Source organism: Sinocyclocheilus rhinocerous, unplaced genomic scaffold (genome assembly GCF_001515625.1).
Source record: "Sinocyclocheilus rhinocerous isolate Xijiao unplaced genomic scaffold, SAMN03320098_v1.1 scaffold1395, whole genome shotgun sequence".
NCBI lineage: Eukaryota > Metazoa > Chordata > Actinopteri > Cypriniformes > Cyprinidae > Sinocyclocheilus > Sinocyclocheilus rhinocerous.
Window position 1 is genome coordinate 74524 of NW_015628679.1, and position 16959 is coordinate 91482.

The 16959-nt window shown below is 36.0% G+C and overlaps 1 protein-coding gene across 1 annotated transcript in view; it reads right to left on the minus strand.

Annotated features, from left to right (window-relative positions):
- Window positions 1–12496: 12496 nt before the first annotated feature.
- LOC107737932 (msx2-interacting protein-like) overlaps window positions 12497–16959 on the minus strand; it is a 28914-nt gene continuing 24451 nt past the window's right edge. Inside the window, 4 exon segments of the mRNA XM_016549575.1 lie at window positions 12497–13066; window positions 14493–14651; window positions 15469–15663; window positions 16837–16929. Of these exon segments, the coding sequence (XP_016405061.1) occupies window positions 12935–13066; window positions 14493–14651; window positions 15469–15663; window positions 16837–16929 (579 nt within the window). The 3' untranslated portion in view covers window positions 12497–12934.

Here is a 16959-nt window from a genome sequence, read left to right on the forward strand (position 1 = left end):
TAGTGTTTACTGTAGCGTTTACTGTAGCATTTACTGTAGTTTACAGTAGCGTTTACTGTATTTTTTTACTGTAGCATTTACTGTAGTTGACTAGTTTACTGTAGCTTTTACTGTAGCATTTACTGTAGTTGACTGTAGTGTTTACTGTATTTTTTACTGTAGCGTTTACTGTAGTTTACAGTAGCGTTTACTGTATTTTTTTACTGTAGCGTTTACTGTAGCATTTACTGTAGCATTTACTGTAGTTGACTAGTGTACTGTATTTTTTACTGTAGCGTTTACTGTAGTTGCCTGTAGTGTTTACTGTAGCGTTTACTGTAACGTTTACTGTAGCATTTACTGTAGTTTACAGTAGCGTTTACTGTAGTTTACAGTAGCGTTTACTGTAGTTTTTAGTAGCGTTTAATACTGTAGCGTTTACTGTAGCGTTTACTGTAGCTGACTAGTTTACTGTATTTTTTTACTGTAGCGTTTACTGTAGCATTTACTGTAGTTTACAGTAGCGTTTACTGTATTTTTTTACTGTAGCATTTACTGTAGTTGACTAGTTTACTGTTTTTTTTACTGTAGCTTTTACTGTAGCATTTACTGTAGTGTTTACTTCAGCATTTACTGTAGCGTACTGTAGCATTTACTGTAGTTTACTTTAGCATTTCCTGTATTTTTTACTGTAGCATTTACTGTAGTTGACTAGTTTTTACTGTAGCATTTACTGTAGTTCACAGTAGCGTTTACTGTATTTTTTACTGTAGCATTTACTGTAGAGTTTACTGTAGCATTTACTGTAGTTGACTAGTTTACTGTATTTTTTTTACTGTAGCATTTACTGTATTTTTTACTGTAGCATTTACGGTGTTTTTTTACTGTAGAGTTTACTGTAGCGTTAACTGTAGTATTTATTGTAGTTTACTGTAGCGTTTACTGTAGTGATTACTGTAGTGTTTACCGTAGCATTTACTGTAGTGTTTACCGTAGCATTTACTGTAGTGTTTACTGTAGCGTTTACTATAGTGTTTACTGTAGAGTTTACTCACTGATGCGCGGCTCCAGCAGATAAAACAGAGACAAACTCGCCACCGTGATGTTAGTGTGACAGCCAACCTGCAACAACACACACACTCACGTTCCACTGCAGGAGCGCTGGCGGCAGCACAGCGCAGGGTCCGAGCACCTGTTTCTGAGCTGTAGAGTGTCTCCGGTGCGGGGCCACAGGCTCGGTCCGGCCGATGACGAGTTGCACCAGAGGACCACCCGCTGATGTTAAATTCCCGGATAAATGGATGGATAAATAATGTTTTGTTTTTAACATAAAACGTTGAATACTGATATTTGAAATAATTTAAAACATGAACAAAAGTGTCGAAATGTGAAATGAAAACCGCCAGTAGGTGGCAGCAAGTGACTGTTAATGAGTGAGTCATTGAGATTCAACCGATTCATTCAAACGACTGATTCATTCTGAAACAAAGCATTCGACTGTGTTAATGAGTGAATCACAATCATTTATTCAACCGATTCATTCAAAAAGCTGATTCATTCAATAAGTAAACACCATTGCTCAGAGACGCAAAACAGTGCTGTGATCTTTGGAACTAATATCGTTGGCAAAATTGAGCAAAAACAAGCAATATTAAGTCACTTATTGCTTTACTGAACGTGTATAAAATGATTATTAAATGTGTTCATGCTGATATCTGCAGAAAAACGGTAGGCTACTCTTTGTGTGAAATAGATTGTTAACTATATTAAATTATAGAAATATAAAAAAAGCATACAGAAGCATTTTTGCCGTCTACAATTTAGAATGCCTTGAATGTTGAGTTTTAATGAACTAATAAATCATGTGCGTGCACTGTGATCTGGTGATATAGCTTACTTGATAATGTCAGATCGCACATCATTACAACAACACTTACCATATTATCGCAGAAGATATACTGTATATCGCACACCCCAGACTCGAGTGGAAAATGAATCATCCGCGGTTGTGCGCGCACTTGTTCAATAAACGCACATATTCGTGTTCATCAACAAGTGTGAGAGATGTGGGGAAAAGACTAAATATATTTCACAAAAGATGTTTGGCATTAAATGAACTTGATAGATAATACAGCAAAAGTATTTTTGGCACTAATGGTGCTTCACACACACGTCACAATTTTAAATGGTTATATCTCTTAATAAAGAATATTAACAATTCTGGAAAAAGGCAGTGATGTGTATTTTGAGTCTAAAGCATCTGCAAAGTTTCATTCACTTACTGAAAACTATGTATGTTTTTCTTTTTATGCATCTCTTCTGGGTCAAATGCATTCTGAGGGGTAAAGTGCTATCAGTTTAAAGTGCTATCAGGATTTGATATATATATATATATATAGACTCGTGACCTTTGACTTAGACCTGTTTGTGTCTTATTGACCTGATGTGTTGTCATGCAGTGTTGACGGTAACACATTACAAGTAACACTTTCTCTCACGTAACTAGTAGGGCTGAACGATTAATTGCATTTGCGATAATATCGCGATATGGTTATTCTCTCTATGCTATTTTCAATGTTTCAAGTGATGCATGTTTTTTCCCTGCAGGTTTTTAAAATTAAATAAGATTTTTTTTTATAGGTTTAAAGGGGAGATTATTTTCCAAAATCGTTCAGCCCTAATAACTAGTAAAGTAACGGATTACTTTTTAATTTAGAAGGAAATATCAGTTATTTTTCAAATAAGTAGCTCCAGTTACTTTGTTTCCATGTGTTGAGTGACAGCTCTGGTGTTGCCATGGTGACAGAAATCAGGAGTAAGTGCAGAGCGTTGTGTGTGAACATGATCTTACTGTAGTTCTAGACTAAATATCAACATGTGTTTACTCATCTCACTGCACACAAACACATTCAGTGTTCCTCACAATCAATAAAAACAGTCAAATGCAAACTCAGAATATTATACAAACCTGCAATAATTAAATATGTTAAATAAGACCAATATCATTTATGTATTTAATCACATTTTATTAACTAATGTCTTTGCTGCTGACCTTCCGATGATCCAATTCAACCATACTAAACAGAAATAACACATCTGTTTTAACACCACATAAGAAACAAATATAATGCTTTGATAAATCATGATTATGGGATACAAGTTGAAATTATTACAAAGTCTAAGCTGCCATAATTTTGTCCTTTTATGGTGTAATAATGATTTAGTATGCTGTGATTTTTAACTTTTGATCATAATTATGATTTGGTATGCCATAATTTTAACGTTTTTCTCATAATTGACTTGTGTCAGTTATTGCATGATTTTTACTTATCTTATAATTGACTCGTAATTTTGACCGTTTATCTCATAATTATGTCTGTTATAATTTTATTTTATCTCAATTGACTATCATAATTGCAACTTAAATCGCATTTTAGCTCGTAATTATGACTTACGGTTACCATTTTTACATTTCATCTCAAAATTGACTCACAATTTTAAACTTAAATTGCATTATTACCTTATAATTGACTGTTTGTGTCATAATTATGACATTTTTAATCTCAATTTGATCTTTAAATCATAAATATGACTTTCTTACAAAAATTCTCACAACTGGCTGTTTATCTCATAATTATGACTTTAAATCAAATGATTTTGACCTTTTATCTCATAATCATGACTTACTGTTACAATTTTTACATTTCATCTTGTAATTGATTGTTCATGTCATAATTATTACATTTTATGACATGAATGTCATGTCTTTTTTTAACTTCAAATCATAAATATGACTTTGTTATAATTTTTGCCTCACAATTGGCTGTTTATCTCATAATTATGAATTGTAAATCTCATGATTTTGACCTTTAATCTCATAATTATGACTTAGTATGTCATAATTTTTTTAAAATCTTATAATTGGATGATTTCCGAAAGCATGATTTTTGTCCTCACGTGTCAAGTCAGAAAGGTCTGAGGCGCAGACAGCGTTCTCTCTCTCTTCAGGCCTGTTTCCTGAAGTTTCTCAACTGAATTTGGACAACTTATATAAAAAAAAAAAAATCTAATTTGTATCAAATACTCCATCTGGATCATATTCAGTAATAATATCAAAGCAAAGCTGCAGTAGATGTCTTCCATCAGCGCTCCCATAGCTTCACAGCTCTTTCTGGATGCACATTTCACTCGCTAACATCAGGCAGCTTTCATTTATACGCGGTTAGTGTTGATGATTGCATTATTTTTCATATGCATAAGCTTACATATGAGATCGCTGGTTTCTGCATCTTCCTGGTCTGTGTTTTTGATCGAGTGATTCTAGACTCATTCAGGAGATGCGTGATAGCGCCCCCTAGCGTATAACAGCGAGAACACGGAAAACTCTGTTTGGCGGTGCAAGAGTTAATGCTGTAAAGCTGCTTAGACACAATTGCATTGTAAAAACACTATAGAAATCATGGTGACTTGACTTGAATGTGTGTTTATTGTCTGAAATGAAACATTCATGACTTAAAGGCACATTTGTGTTCATCTGTGATTACACAAGATATTTTACTTAAACAGATTCAACTCACATTACATACTGTGATCATTATAAATACATGAATAGAAATATTGAATTGAACTCTGAGTAAACTGAAGTTTTATTATTTCTTATTTAACTACGGTTTACGTTTTCATTTGTCAATCATTTTATGAGTCAACAGTAACACTTATTTCTCCATCCCTCCATCTCTCTATCCATCCCTCCATCTCTCTATCCATCTCTCTATCCCTCCATCCATCTCTCTATCCCTCCATCCATCCATCTCTCTATCCATCCCTCCATCTCTCTATCCATCTATCTCTCTATCCATCCATCTATCTATCCATCCCTCCATCTCTCTCTCCATCCATCTCTCTATCCATCCCTCCATCCATCCATCTCTCTATCCATCCATCTCTCTATCCATCCATCTCTCTATCCATCCCTCCATCTCTCTATCCATCTATCTCTCTATCCATCTCTATCCATCCCTCCATCCATCTATCTCTCTATCCATCTATCTCTCTATCCATCCCTCCATCTCTCTATCCATCTATCTCTCTCTCCATCCCTCTATCTATCTCTCCATCCCTCCATCTCTCTATCCATCTATCTCTCTCTCCATCCATCTCTCTATCCATCTATCCATCTCTCCATCTATCTCTCTATCCATCCATCCATCTCTCTATCCATCCCTCCATCTATCTCTCTCTCCATCCATCTCTCTATCCATCTATCTCTCTCCATCCCTCCATCTCTCTCTCCATCCATCTCTCTATCCATCAGTAGCTCCTCCACTCAGTAAATGTAACAGATAAATGTATCCGGTAAAACGTTTTGTTTGAGTATCACCGAGATACTATTACAGTTTTTATTAATATTTAGTCATTTTAATTTTATAATTAGTTTTTATCTTTACATTTATTTTGTTTTATGATTTAATTTTAGTAACATCTGCAGTAATTTAGATGGTGTCTTTTGTATTCTTTGTTTCTAGAAGGTATTAGAAATCATATTTCACAATATTACAGTTTTTTTTCTCCTGTATTTTGATGAAATAAATACAGCCTTGATGAGCATGAGAGACTCCATTAAAAACCAGGTGAATTATATATTAGGTTTATAATATAGGCCTAACATAATATAATATAATATCAGAACAAACTGAAGCATTTAAACTGATAGAATAGAATAGAAAACAAACTGAAGCATTTAATGGAGAACTGTAAGCTAAATGTTTAGAGCATGTGAACTTCTATAGCGGTCTAAACATCTCTATGAAGTAGAGTCTGCACAATACACCTGCGTGTGACTGAATATCTCTTGAGTTTAGCTAGCGTTCTGTGCTCATCATCCTCTGTTTCCAGCACTTAATCAAGACACTCTTCTTCAAAACACCAGCACGTTTTATTCCACGTCATTGCGTTTGCGTTGGCTCTGGGTTTGGTCCACAACCACTGAAGTACTACATCACTCTCTCTCGGTGTGAAACCTGTAAACCGCAGTCACCGCTTCTAACTCTACAGCGGTTTGCCCGAACACTGCAATGCTTCCGCTTTTACTACAACTCAGTCAAATAGCTTCCCATATGAGCACAGCTCGGCGGGAACATTGCTGACAGTATTGTGTCGAAGATGTAATTCAGTGCGTTCGTTAGCAACTGCATACAACGGACAGCTGTGCGGAACTCAACCATTTCAACATCATTTTCCCATAATTAATCACATCAAATCAACAGCCCGAGTTATGACGCCAGTTATCAGAGCGCATGAAGACGTTCAGATCATACGATTTCTTTCTCACTCAAAAACTTTTCTCTTATCAATATTTTTTCCCTCAACAAAAACCTCTTATAATCTCTCAAATTTTTTATTTCATAAAAAAAAAAAAGGCAATTTTTTTTCTTTTTTTTTGTGTGTTTGTGTCTTAGAAAAAACCGGGAAAAGGGATTTCTGATGAGATAAAAGCTTTGTGTCGTGATGGTGAAGCGTTCTGAACCAGCGAAGCTTTCAACACAATTGTATCGGAAAAAGGTTCATTACTCGAAGCTTCTCAACACCGTTTATCATTGTGGCCATCTAGTGGTCATAAAAATGAATAGCACCTTCCAAACGGCTGCGTTCCACTGGTTCTGCAACTGATTGGGTTTTATTTTATTGTATATAAACAGGGTTCCCACTCTTTCATGAACACCAGATTCAAGGACTTTTTCAAGCAGCATTTATTTTATATCAAGCACCTATCAAACTCACACCCCAGCAGATGTAGTGTCATGAAAGACCTTACAGTACTTAACATTTCACCACTTACGCTTAACATTTACATTAAACATTTCAGAGTAATCATGTTTTGAATGTGTAGGTTTCATAAATTTAGACCGCTTTGAGCAGTCGTGTTCAAATTAATTTAATGAAATCCACTGAAGTCAGTACTGGTGATAAATAAAATTCAATTTCTAAAATATTGATAAAATATGCATCAAACTGGTTTTTGATGTAGTTCTTGTACAAGATTTAAATTTGAAAGAATTTCTCAATTTTTTATTTAATAAAAAGGTTAAATGTGAAAGAATTTCTCAATTTTTAAATTAATAAAAAGTGGTTAAATGTTGTAATAACATGGTAAAACTTTGCACATTCACTCAAAAGAGACGTTACTCATTAATAAATAAATAATTCAGAAGTCAAAATAATTTTGTGAATGACTTTTTATTGTAAACCCCATGTTTTCATCTTTGATTTAGAGGAACGCAGCTGCTCAAAGCGTCAATATTTTGAAAATATTTAATGAACATTTTAAACCTTGTACATGCGCAAATCTGCCAAAAAAATTGTACTTTCTACTTGCTTTTAAACTGTAAACGCTTTTTACACACAAGCTGTTTTTCCATTTTTTCAAGTTCTACATGTTCTCCTCAGCTCCACGTCGCAGTAAGTTTTGGGAGCTGATTTTTAGTCCGTCTCCTATCCTGAGAAGTGTGTCTTGCAGAGACTGACAAAAATGAGCTCCTGAAACTTACTGCCAGATTCTGGAAGATCAATTCTTCAAACAGTGGAACAAGAGGATGTGCTGCTGGTCCTTCAAGAGTCACTCTCAACTTATCTGTCCATAAAGCCTAGAAAAATAGCCTTCATGTATTTCACAACACTTCAGCATGTTATTCTTATTAAGTAGGGGTCATCCGTCATGCACGGATCTAATATAGGCTACTGATAAAATGATCCTTCCTAATACGAGCTGACATGTGACTCAGTGACTTACAGGAGTATTTTCTTTTTACCTTTGCAACGGCATCATTTTCATCTGTCAAATTAAAACATTTATGTTTATAAGCTTTTTAAAATTTCTATTTAAAACTATATAATAAGAAGTAGAATAAGACAAATAAGTTACCAATCATGAAATTAGTAAATTAATAAATTAATTTGTACAGAGGTGGCACAGAAGAACACAAAAGTGGCTTGTAGGTACATTTTCAGACGTTTAATGAGGCTCAGAGGTGGCATGAGTGCAATTAAATTCATAAATTAAGTCTGTCTTGCAGAGACTGACAAAAATGAGCTCCTGAAACTTACTGCCAGATTCTGGAAGATCAATTCTTCAAACAGTGGAACAAGAGGATGTGCTGCTGGTCCTTCAAGAGTCACTCTCAACTTATCTGTCCATAAAGCCTAGAAAAATAGCCTTCATGTATTTCACAACACTTCAGCATGTTATTCTTATTAAGTAGGGGTCATCCGTCATGCACGGATCTAATAGAGGCTACTGATAAAATGATCCTTCCTAATACGAGCTGACATGTGACTCAGTGACTTACAGGAGTATTTTCTTTTTACCTTTGCAACGGCATCATTTTCATCTGTCAAATTAAAACATTTATGTTTATAAGCTTTTTAAAATTTCTATTTAAAACTATATAATAAGAATTAGAATGAGACAAATAAGTTACCAATCATATGAAATTAGAATTAATAAATTAATTTGTACAGAGGTGGCACAGAAGAACACAAAAGTGGCTTGAAGGTACATTTCCAGGCCTTGAATCCATGTGTCTGAAATTCATGGGAACCCTGTTATAATAACGGTCATTGTCAAAGTCAATCACTTGCGTCAGCATACTGGCAGTAAAACCCAGCTTCGGACGTCATGGATCACTAGTTTCTCCTCTGAAGAAAATGCTGGCTAGTCATTAGCATGAGCCACTACAGCTTCTCTGCTGGTTTAGCCTTCAATAACACATTAACAAGGTTTTGCAAATCAAGACAAAACCAGGTTAGGTTTCACAGTCACGTCGAACAACCGGAGTCATGAAAGTTTCTGAAAAGAAAGTTGTTTTTTTAATAAGTAAAAAATTGAAAAGATTTTGTTGAAAGACATGGCGTCAAAACATGAAAAAATCATTCAAACATCGGTTAATGCAAAATCCCCATAATGCACCACACGGAGTAAACACGCATCGATGTGCAGGGGATTGTGGGTATCTCCTCCAGTGGCTGTGCTCAGTAACACATGCTACAGCATGACGCTCAGATGCTTCCATGCTTTTATCGCTTCACAAACCGTCCAAACCAACGAGTCAACTAATGATTACAAATATACTTCAGTAAAAGTGTAAAAATAGAGGATCTTGAGAAGATCAGAACTGGAGGAGCTGCACATCTCAATCAAACACGATTCATCTCTTTGTCCTGATACTCACTATACACTGCAACAAATATGTTCTTCCTTAGGGTTTTTGTCTTGTTTTCTAGTATAAATATCTACAAATTCTTGAATCAGGATGCATTTACTTGCGTAAAATTACTTACATTTTTTCCAGAATCAAGACACATCCAAATTTAGTTAGTTTTGACTTAAAACCAGCAGAAGTATCTGCCAATGGGGTAAGAAAAATAATCTTGTTTAGCCTTTGAATTAAGATTATTTTTCTTACTCCACTTTTCCTAGTTCCAAGCAAAAACTAACAAAATTTGGATAATATTTTCAGAAAACAAGACATCATATCTTATCTATCTATATCTATAGCGCTGTCAAACGATTAATGGCATCCAAAATAAAAGTGTGTACTGTGTATATTTATTATGTATGTATAAATGCACACACATACAATATATATTTTGAAAATATTAACATGTATATATGTATATTCATATAATTTATATTATAAATATGTTTAATATAAACAGCATATTTCTCTGAAATTATACATGCGTGAGTGTGTATTAATATATACATAAATATACTGATCTGTGTCCCTGCAGCACAAAAGCAGTGTTAAGTCGCTGGGGTATATTTGTAGCAATAGCCAACAATACATTGTATGGGTCAAAATTATACATTTCAAAATAATTTTGTGAATGACTTTTTATTGTAAACCCCATGTTTTCATCTTTGATTTAGAGGAACGCAGCTGCTCAAAGCGTCAATATTTTGAAAATATTTAATGAACATTTTAAACCTTGTACATGCGCAAATCTGCCAAAAAAATTGTACTTTCTACTTGCTTTTAAACTGTAAACGCTTTTTACACACAAGCTGTTTTTCCATTTTTTCAAGTTCTACATGTTCTCCTCAGCTCCACGTCGCAGTAAGTTTTGGGAGCTGATTTTTAGTCCGTCTCCTATCCTGAAAAGTCTGTCTTGCAGAGACTGACAAAAATGAGCTCCTGAAACTTACTGCCAGATTCTGGAAGATCAATTCTTCAAACAGTGGAACAAGAGGATGTGCTGCTGGTCCTTCAAGAGTCACTCTCAACTTATCTGTCCATAAAGCCTAGAAAAATAGCCTTCATGTATTTCACAACACTTCAGCATGTTATTCTTATTAAGTAGGGGTCATCCGTCATGCACGGATCTAATAGAGGCTACTGATAAAATGATCCTTCCTAATACGAGCTGACATGTGACTCAGTGACTTACAGGAGTATTTTCTTTTTACCTTTGCAACGGCATCATTTTCATCTGTCAAATTAAAACATTTATGTTTATAAGCTTTTTAAAATTTCTATTTAAAACTATATAATAAGAATTAGAATGAGACAAATAAGTTACCAATCATATGAAATTAGAATTAATAAATTAATTTGTACAGAGGTGGCACAGAAGAACACAAAAGTGGCTTGAAGGTACATTTCCAGGCCTTGAATCCATGTGTCTGAAATTCATGGGAACCCTGTTATAATAACGGTCATTGTCAAAGTCAATCACTTGCGTCAGCATACTGGCAGTAAAACCCAGCTTCGGACGTCATGGATCACTAGTTTCTCCTCTGAAGAAAATGCTGGCTAGTCATTAGCATGAGCCACTACAGCTTCTCTGCTGGTTTAGCCTTCAATAACACATTAACAAGGTTTTGCAAATCAAGACAAAACCAGGTTAGGTTTCACAGTCACGTCGAACAACCGGAGTCATGAAAGTTTCTGAAAAGAAAGTTGTTTTTTTAATAAGTAAAAAATTGAAAAGATTTTGTTGAAAGACATGGCGTCAAAACATGAAAAAATCATTCAAACATCGGTTAATGCAAAATCCCCATAATGCACCACACGGAGTAAACACGCATCGATGTGCAGGGGATTGTGGGTATCTCCTCCAGTGGCTGTGCTCAGTAACACATGCTACAGCATGACGCTCAGATGCTTCCATGCTTTTATCGCTTCACAAACCGTCCAAACCAACGAGTCAACTAATGATTACAAATATACTTCAGTAAAAGTGTAAAAATAGAGGATCTTGAGAAGATCAGAACTGGAGGAGCTGCACATCTCAATCAAACACGATTCATCTCTTTGTCCTGATACTCACTATACACTGCAACAAATATGTTCTTCCTTAGGGTTTTTGTCTTGTTTTCTAGTATAAATATCTACAAATTCTTGAATCAGGATGCATTTACTTGCGTAAAATTACTTACATTTTTTCCAGAATCAAGACACATCCAAATTTAGTTAGTTTTGACTTAAAACCAGCAGAAGTATCTGCCAATGGGGTAAGAAAAATAATCTTGTTTAGCCTTTGAATTAAGATTATTTTTCTTACTCCACTTTTCCTAGTTCCAAGCAAAAACTAACAAAATTTGGATAATATTTTCAGAAAACAAGACATCATATCTTATCTATCTATATCTATAGCGCTGTCAAACGATTAATGGCATCCAAAATAAAAGTGTGTACTGTGTATATTTATTATGTATGTATAAATGCACACACATACAATATATATTTTGAAAATATTAACATGTATATATGTATATTCATATAATTTATATTATAAATATGTTTAATATAAACAGCATATTTCTCTGAAATTATACATGCGTGAGTGTGTATTAATATATACATAAATATACTGATCTGTGTCCCTGCAGCACAAAAGCAGTGTTAAGTCGCTGGGGTATATTTGTAGCAATAGCCAACAATACATTGTATGGGTCAAAATTATACATTTCTCTTTTATGCCAAAAATCATTAGGATATTAAGTAAAGATCATGTTCCATGAAGATATTTTGTAAGTTTCCTACCGTAAATATATCAAAACTTAATTTTTGATTAGTAATATGCATTGCTAAGAACTTCATTTGAACAACTTTAAAGATGATTTTCTCAATATTTAGATTTTTTTGCACCCTCAGATTCCAGATTTTCAAATAGTTGTATCTCAGCCAAATATTGTCCTATCCTAACAAACCATACATCAATGGAAAGATTATTTATTCAGCTTTCAGATGATGCATAAATCTCAATTTCAGAAAACTGACCCTTATGACTGGTTTTGTGGCTCCAGGGTCATATTTTGGATGCGATTAATCGTTTGATAGCACTAATCTCAAGTCACTTTACTTGTATAAATATCTACTAATTCTGGAATTAAGCAGCATTTACTTGACTAGAAAACAAGACAAAAACACTAAGAAAATCTTTTTTTCCCAGTGTAATCCACGTGTTTGTAACTTCTCCTGAATACAGGCTTAAATAAAAGAGTGTGACAAAGTTATATGGACTTTTTTTTATTATTTGAGTAAGAAAATTTTAAGTGGCCACATCAAACCCAGCGAAGAGTCTCTGGAGTATTTACATCACAAACGCAGCTGGATCTCTACTGATTTGAGTTGGGTCCGCAGCGGAAGGCGGGTTTGGGTCGTCTGGCCTACGGTTTAAATATTTAAAATATTTACAGTCCGGCAGAGCAGAAGCTCCATGATCCTGTTCGCCTGCTGCCGGTCGATGGGAGCGATCTCCGGCGTCCAATCGATCCACGCCACTCGCTAAAAACACGCATTCCTCTTACAATAACTTCTATGATTCGCTCATCAAAAAATAGACTCAAGATCAGCAAACGAGGAGAGAACGTCGCCTCCCCCTCCAGACATGTTTGCGTTTCCATGAAGAAGAATGAAACGGATGAATAAATACAAACACCGCAGACACAGGATCAGACGGAGGTGATGACGATCATGAGGTGCGGAGAGATGCTGGAGATCTGGCTGAGGAGGTCCGGAGCCAGGCGCGACAGGTGGCTCTCGGAGAACTCACACGGAGGGAAGATCTGCAGCACGTACGCAGGCTGTGTGGAGGGAAAAGAGCCCAGAACAGGGTTCGTACAGGAACTGCTACATGACATTCAAAGGACTTTTCAAGCACAAAACTAAATGCTACAAATACAGCACATGTGGCAACTTCAACATTTGAAAGGATACTATGACAAAGCTATCGCTTTCCTTATTCAAAGTGATTTTTTTCATGAATAACCTGAAGAGTAAAAGCTTTTGGAAAATTATGAGCTATATCACGTTCATACACTTAGCTCACGACATGAGACCAAATACAGATGTACTTGGTTCACTAGAACGAGACAATATTTGAATAATATTTTTAAGAAATTTTCAATGACAAAATATTTGTCTTTTAAAATCACACAAATCAGAACAACGCAGTTGTATTTTGAAATATCTTAACTAATGCAGACCGTAACTAACAATTATTCTGGTAATCAAGTACTGATTATTTTGACAAGCGAGTAATCTGATATTTTTTAGTAATACAAATAGAACTAAGTGGAAAAACAGGCTTTAATATGACTATATTTAATATATATATATATATATATATTAAACTAACGATGAGACAGTAATAATAATTGGTTCGAATAAAGTAACAAAACCAAGTAATCACATGCTTTTGTTGAACAACACTGTTAAAATACCTGAAGTAATGTGCATATACATGATATGAACATAACCCACTTAAGTATTATAACAGATACCTGCAGAGGGCGCTAACGGCCTGGCGACGTTTCACTTCACAGCGTGATTCAACAACGTTTAAATCCATTTAATTTTAATATTTGGTCACGTGCAAACTCAGAGCGAGGGTTTGAGCTTTTACTTTGAAATCGTGATGTACAACAAATCTTGCATATAGAAATATTCTCCTGTGTTGGCATGGGTTTCTAAATGATTTACGTTATAAATCTAGGGAGATAACGCGCACTGTTTTCCCAGATGAACGTTAAGCAACCCAAACTCACAGCACATGCAGAGGAGGAGTTTGTGGACTGAGCTGCACGCTTGTAAATGATAACAGCGCAACACAAAGCGCCTCAGACTTCATACGCGTTCCCAAATGAAACCCAAACGAACAGCACATGCAATAAAAGACCGAACAATATAATGCAAGCACTATCAAAGGTTTTACCACAAAATCAACTTTATACTGATATCGCCAGACCGCTTTTCAGCTCAAGGAGTAATATCGCGAGATATCAGACGTGCTACATTGTTACTTTTGCGAGAATTTTTTTTTTAATCTAAAACAATAATTAACACTACTTTCATATATACTGCCTTTCAAGTACTTATTAAGTACCTTTTCCTAAACATGTATGTTTTCAAGGGTTTTCCAGGGCTTATATTTCAGAAAGTCAAATTCAAGTACTTCCCGCTTGTGCGAAGACTGTGAGAGCGAGCGTGTGTTGCGTGACGAGCGCTCACCTGGTTGGAGCCGGGGTTGGGGACGTTGATGATGCCGGCCGCTAGTTTGGCCTGCAGGTAATTGATGAAGGCGGATTTGAGCGCCTGCGTCTGGTTCAACACGTCCTCCTGGTCCAGACCACAAGGCATGGCCAGCAACAGGCAGAAATCACTTTCCCCCTGAAAACACAGCATTTTCAGCCCAATAGGGTGAACACGGCTTCACGGCAAACGGAGATGCTCGTGAAAAATTGTTTACAATACTCAAAACCAGTTTCCATCAAAAGGTATAACACATTTAATGCAGTATTTTTAAAGGAATGAAAATGTGCTCACTCTCAAGCCAACTAAGATGTAGCCGAGTTTGTTTCTTCGTCAGATTTGGAGAAATGTAGCGTTGCATCACTTGCTCTGCAGTGAATGGGTGCCGTCAGAATGAGAGTCCAAACAGCTAATTAAAACATCACAATAATCCACAGCACTCCAGTCCATCAGTTAACATCTGGAGAAGACGCAAGCTGAAACAAATCCTATCAAAATCCAGCCACATATGTGTTTAGAGCTGTTTAAACGCTGCTTGATCTGTGCAGATTTCTCTCCTGATTCAGACCAGAACACTTTTTCACTGGAGGAAGCGTTATTATGGATTATGGACTCTATGGTATTTGAGTTAAAAACGTCTTAATGCTGGATGTGTTTCAGCTTTTGTCTTCTCCAGATGTTAACTGATGGACTGGAGTGCTGTGGATTACTTGTGGATTATTGTGATGTTTTTATCAGCTGTTTGGACTCTCATTCTGACGGCACCCATTCACTGCAGAGCATCCATTGCTGAGACACTGATGCAATGCTGCATTTCTACAAATCTGATGAAGAAACAAACTCATCCTGATCTGGGATGGCCTAAGGGTGAATAAATTGTAGCAATATTTTTTATTATTTTTTGGGATGCGCGATCCCTTTAAACCCATTAAGCGAATGCTCCAATATCCCGTACCGTCATTCTGCGAGCGACTCCCTCCAGCTGCTGGGCCTCCAGCCTCATCCTCTGAACGATGCGCAGAATCCCTCCACTCTCCGGCAGAGGCAAAGAGCGCAGGCCCAGAGCTTTGTTTCCACATAAGAAGTGCAGCTGAACCGCTGCCGTGTCGTTCTTCAGCGCCAGCAGGCCTTGCCACACAATAGGGTATTTCTGTATGAACAGAGTTTATCAAACACAAAGTCTTCAGGTTCCGATCTACTTCTGCATTCCCAATGCACACAGACGGTAGGAAATTAAGTGTTGTGTGGCTACATGTCCGTTTGTGGTTAGTGGAACACGTTCATGCGTTAATGTTGTGTTACTACAACTTCCAGATATAAAGTGTCTAAATATTTCACATGGTCACTGTGCAGGGTTCAACAATAAAGCCAGTGAGTTTCAATAGATCTTCCCGCAAAGCTGCTTTGAAAATGTGCATTGCGAGAAGCTCTATACAAATACAAACTATACAAATATGCTGGAACACCGAGATAAAAGACAAAAAAAAAAATACAACCATCAACGCATTTCAAAATTGTTACTTTTTTGTAGCATGTATCATCAAATTGTTATATTAGTGCTACCAGTATTACAACATCAATATTGTAACTTATTTGTAGCATCTTGACTTTTAATTTAATGCAATATTTTGTGATTGCAACATTTAAGTGCATTTTTCACTAACAACTGCAATTAGATTTACATTGTATAGCTAAATCCCACCGGTCACAACATGTTTACTCAATCTGTGACCACACTCAACAAAACTGAATATATGTGAATTCATATATTAATACTACACACCTTAAAGATAGTGTACCAAAAATCTTTGTCATATCTTTATGTTGACATACTTTACTAGTCTTTTGTTTTGGAGCTTTGATGTAGCCATCATCTTCTCAAGGTGCAAACAGGAAGTAAACTGCTTTGATCATGTAACAATTTGCACTGAACGTGTGCAACTGCACATATTTCATTGAGACCCTTTATTTTTTCCATATTTGCAGGAAGTTTTGGAGCTTTGATGTAGCCATCATCTTCTCAAGGTGCAAACAGGAAGTAAACTGCTCTGGTCATGTGACAATCTGCACTAATCATGAGAAACTGCACATATTTAATTGAGACCCTTTATTTTTTCCATATTTGCAGGAAGTGCACTAAAACACCAGTCAGTAAGGTTTTTAGAGCTTTATTAATTAAAACCTTTTTTACAGTCACTATTGTGACTGGTGGGATTAAATGGGTTGTAGGGCCAGTGAAAATATTGGCAGGACAAGTAAAAACCAGAAGTACTGGGTCAACAGAATAAATCTCTTCTGTGTGTTGTTGATGACAGAGACTCACCGTCAGAAGCTGCACCATGTTCACAGGCTGGTGTCCAGCCAGCTCCACCTCAGACTCGGCTTGTGCCTGACTGGACTCCGGCTCTTGAACACCCTTCGTTTAAAACGGAAGGCACAAGCTTTA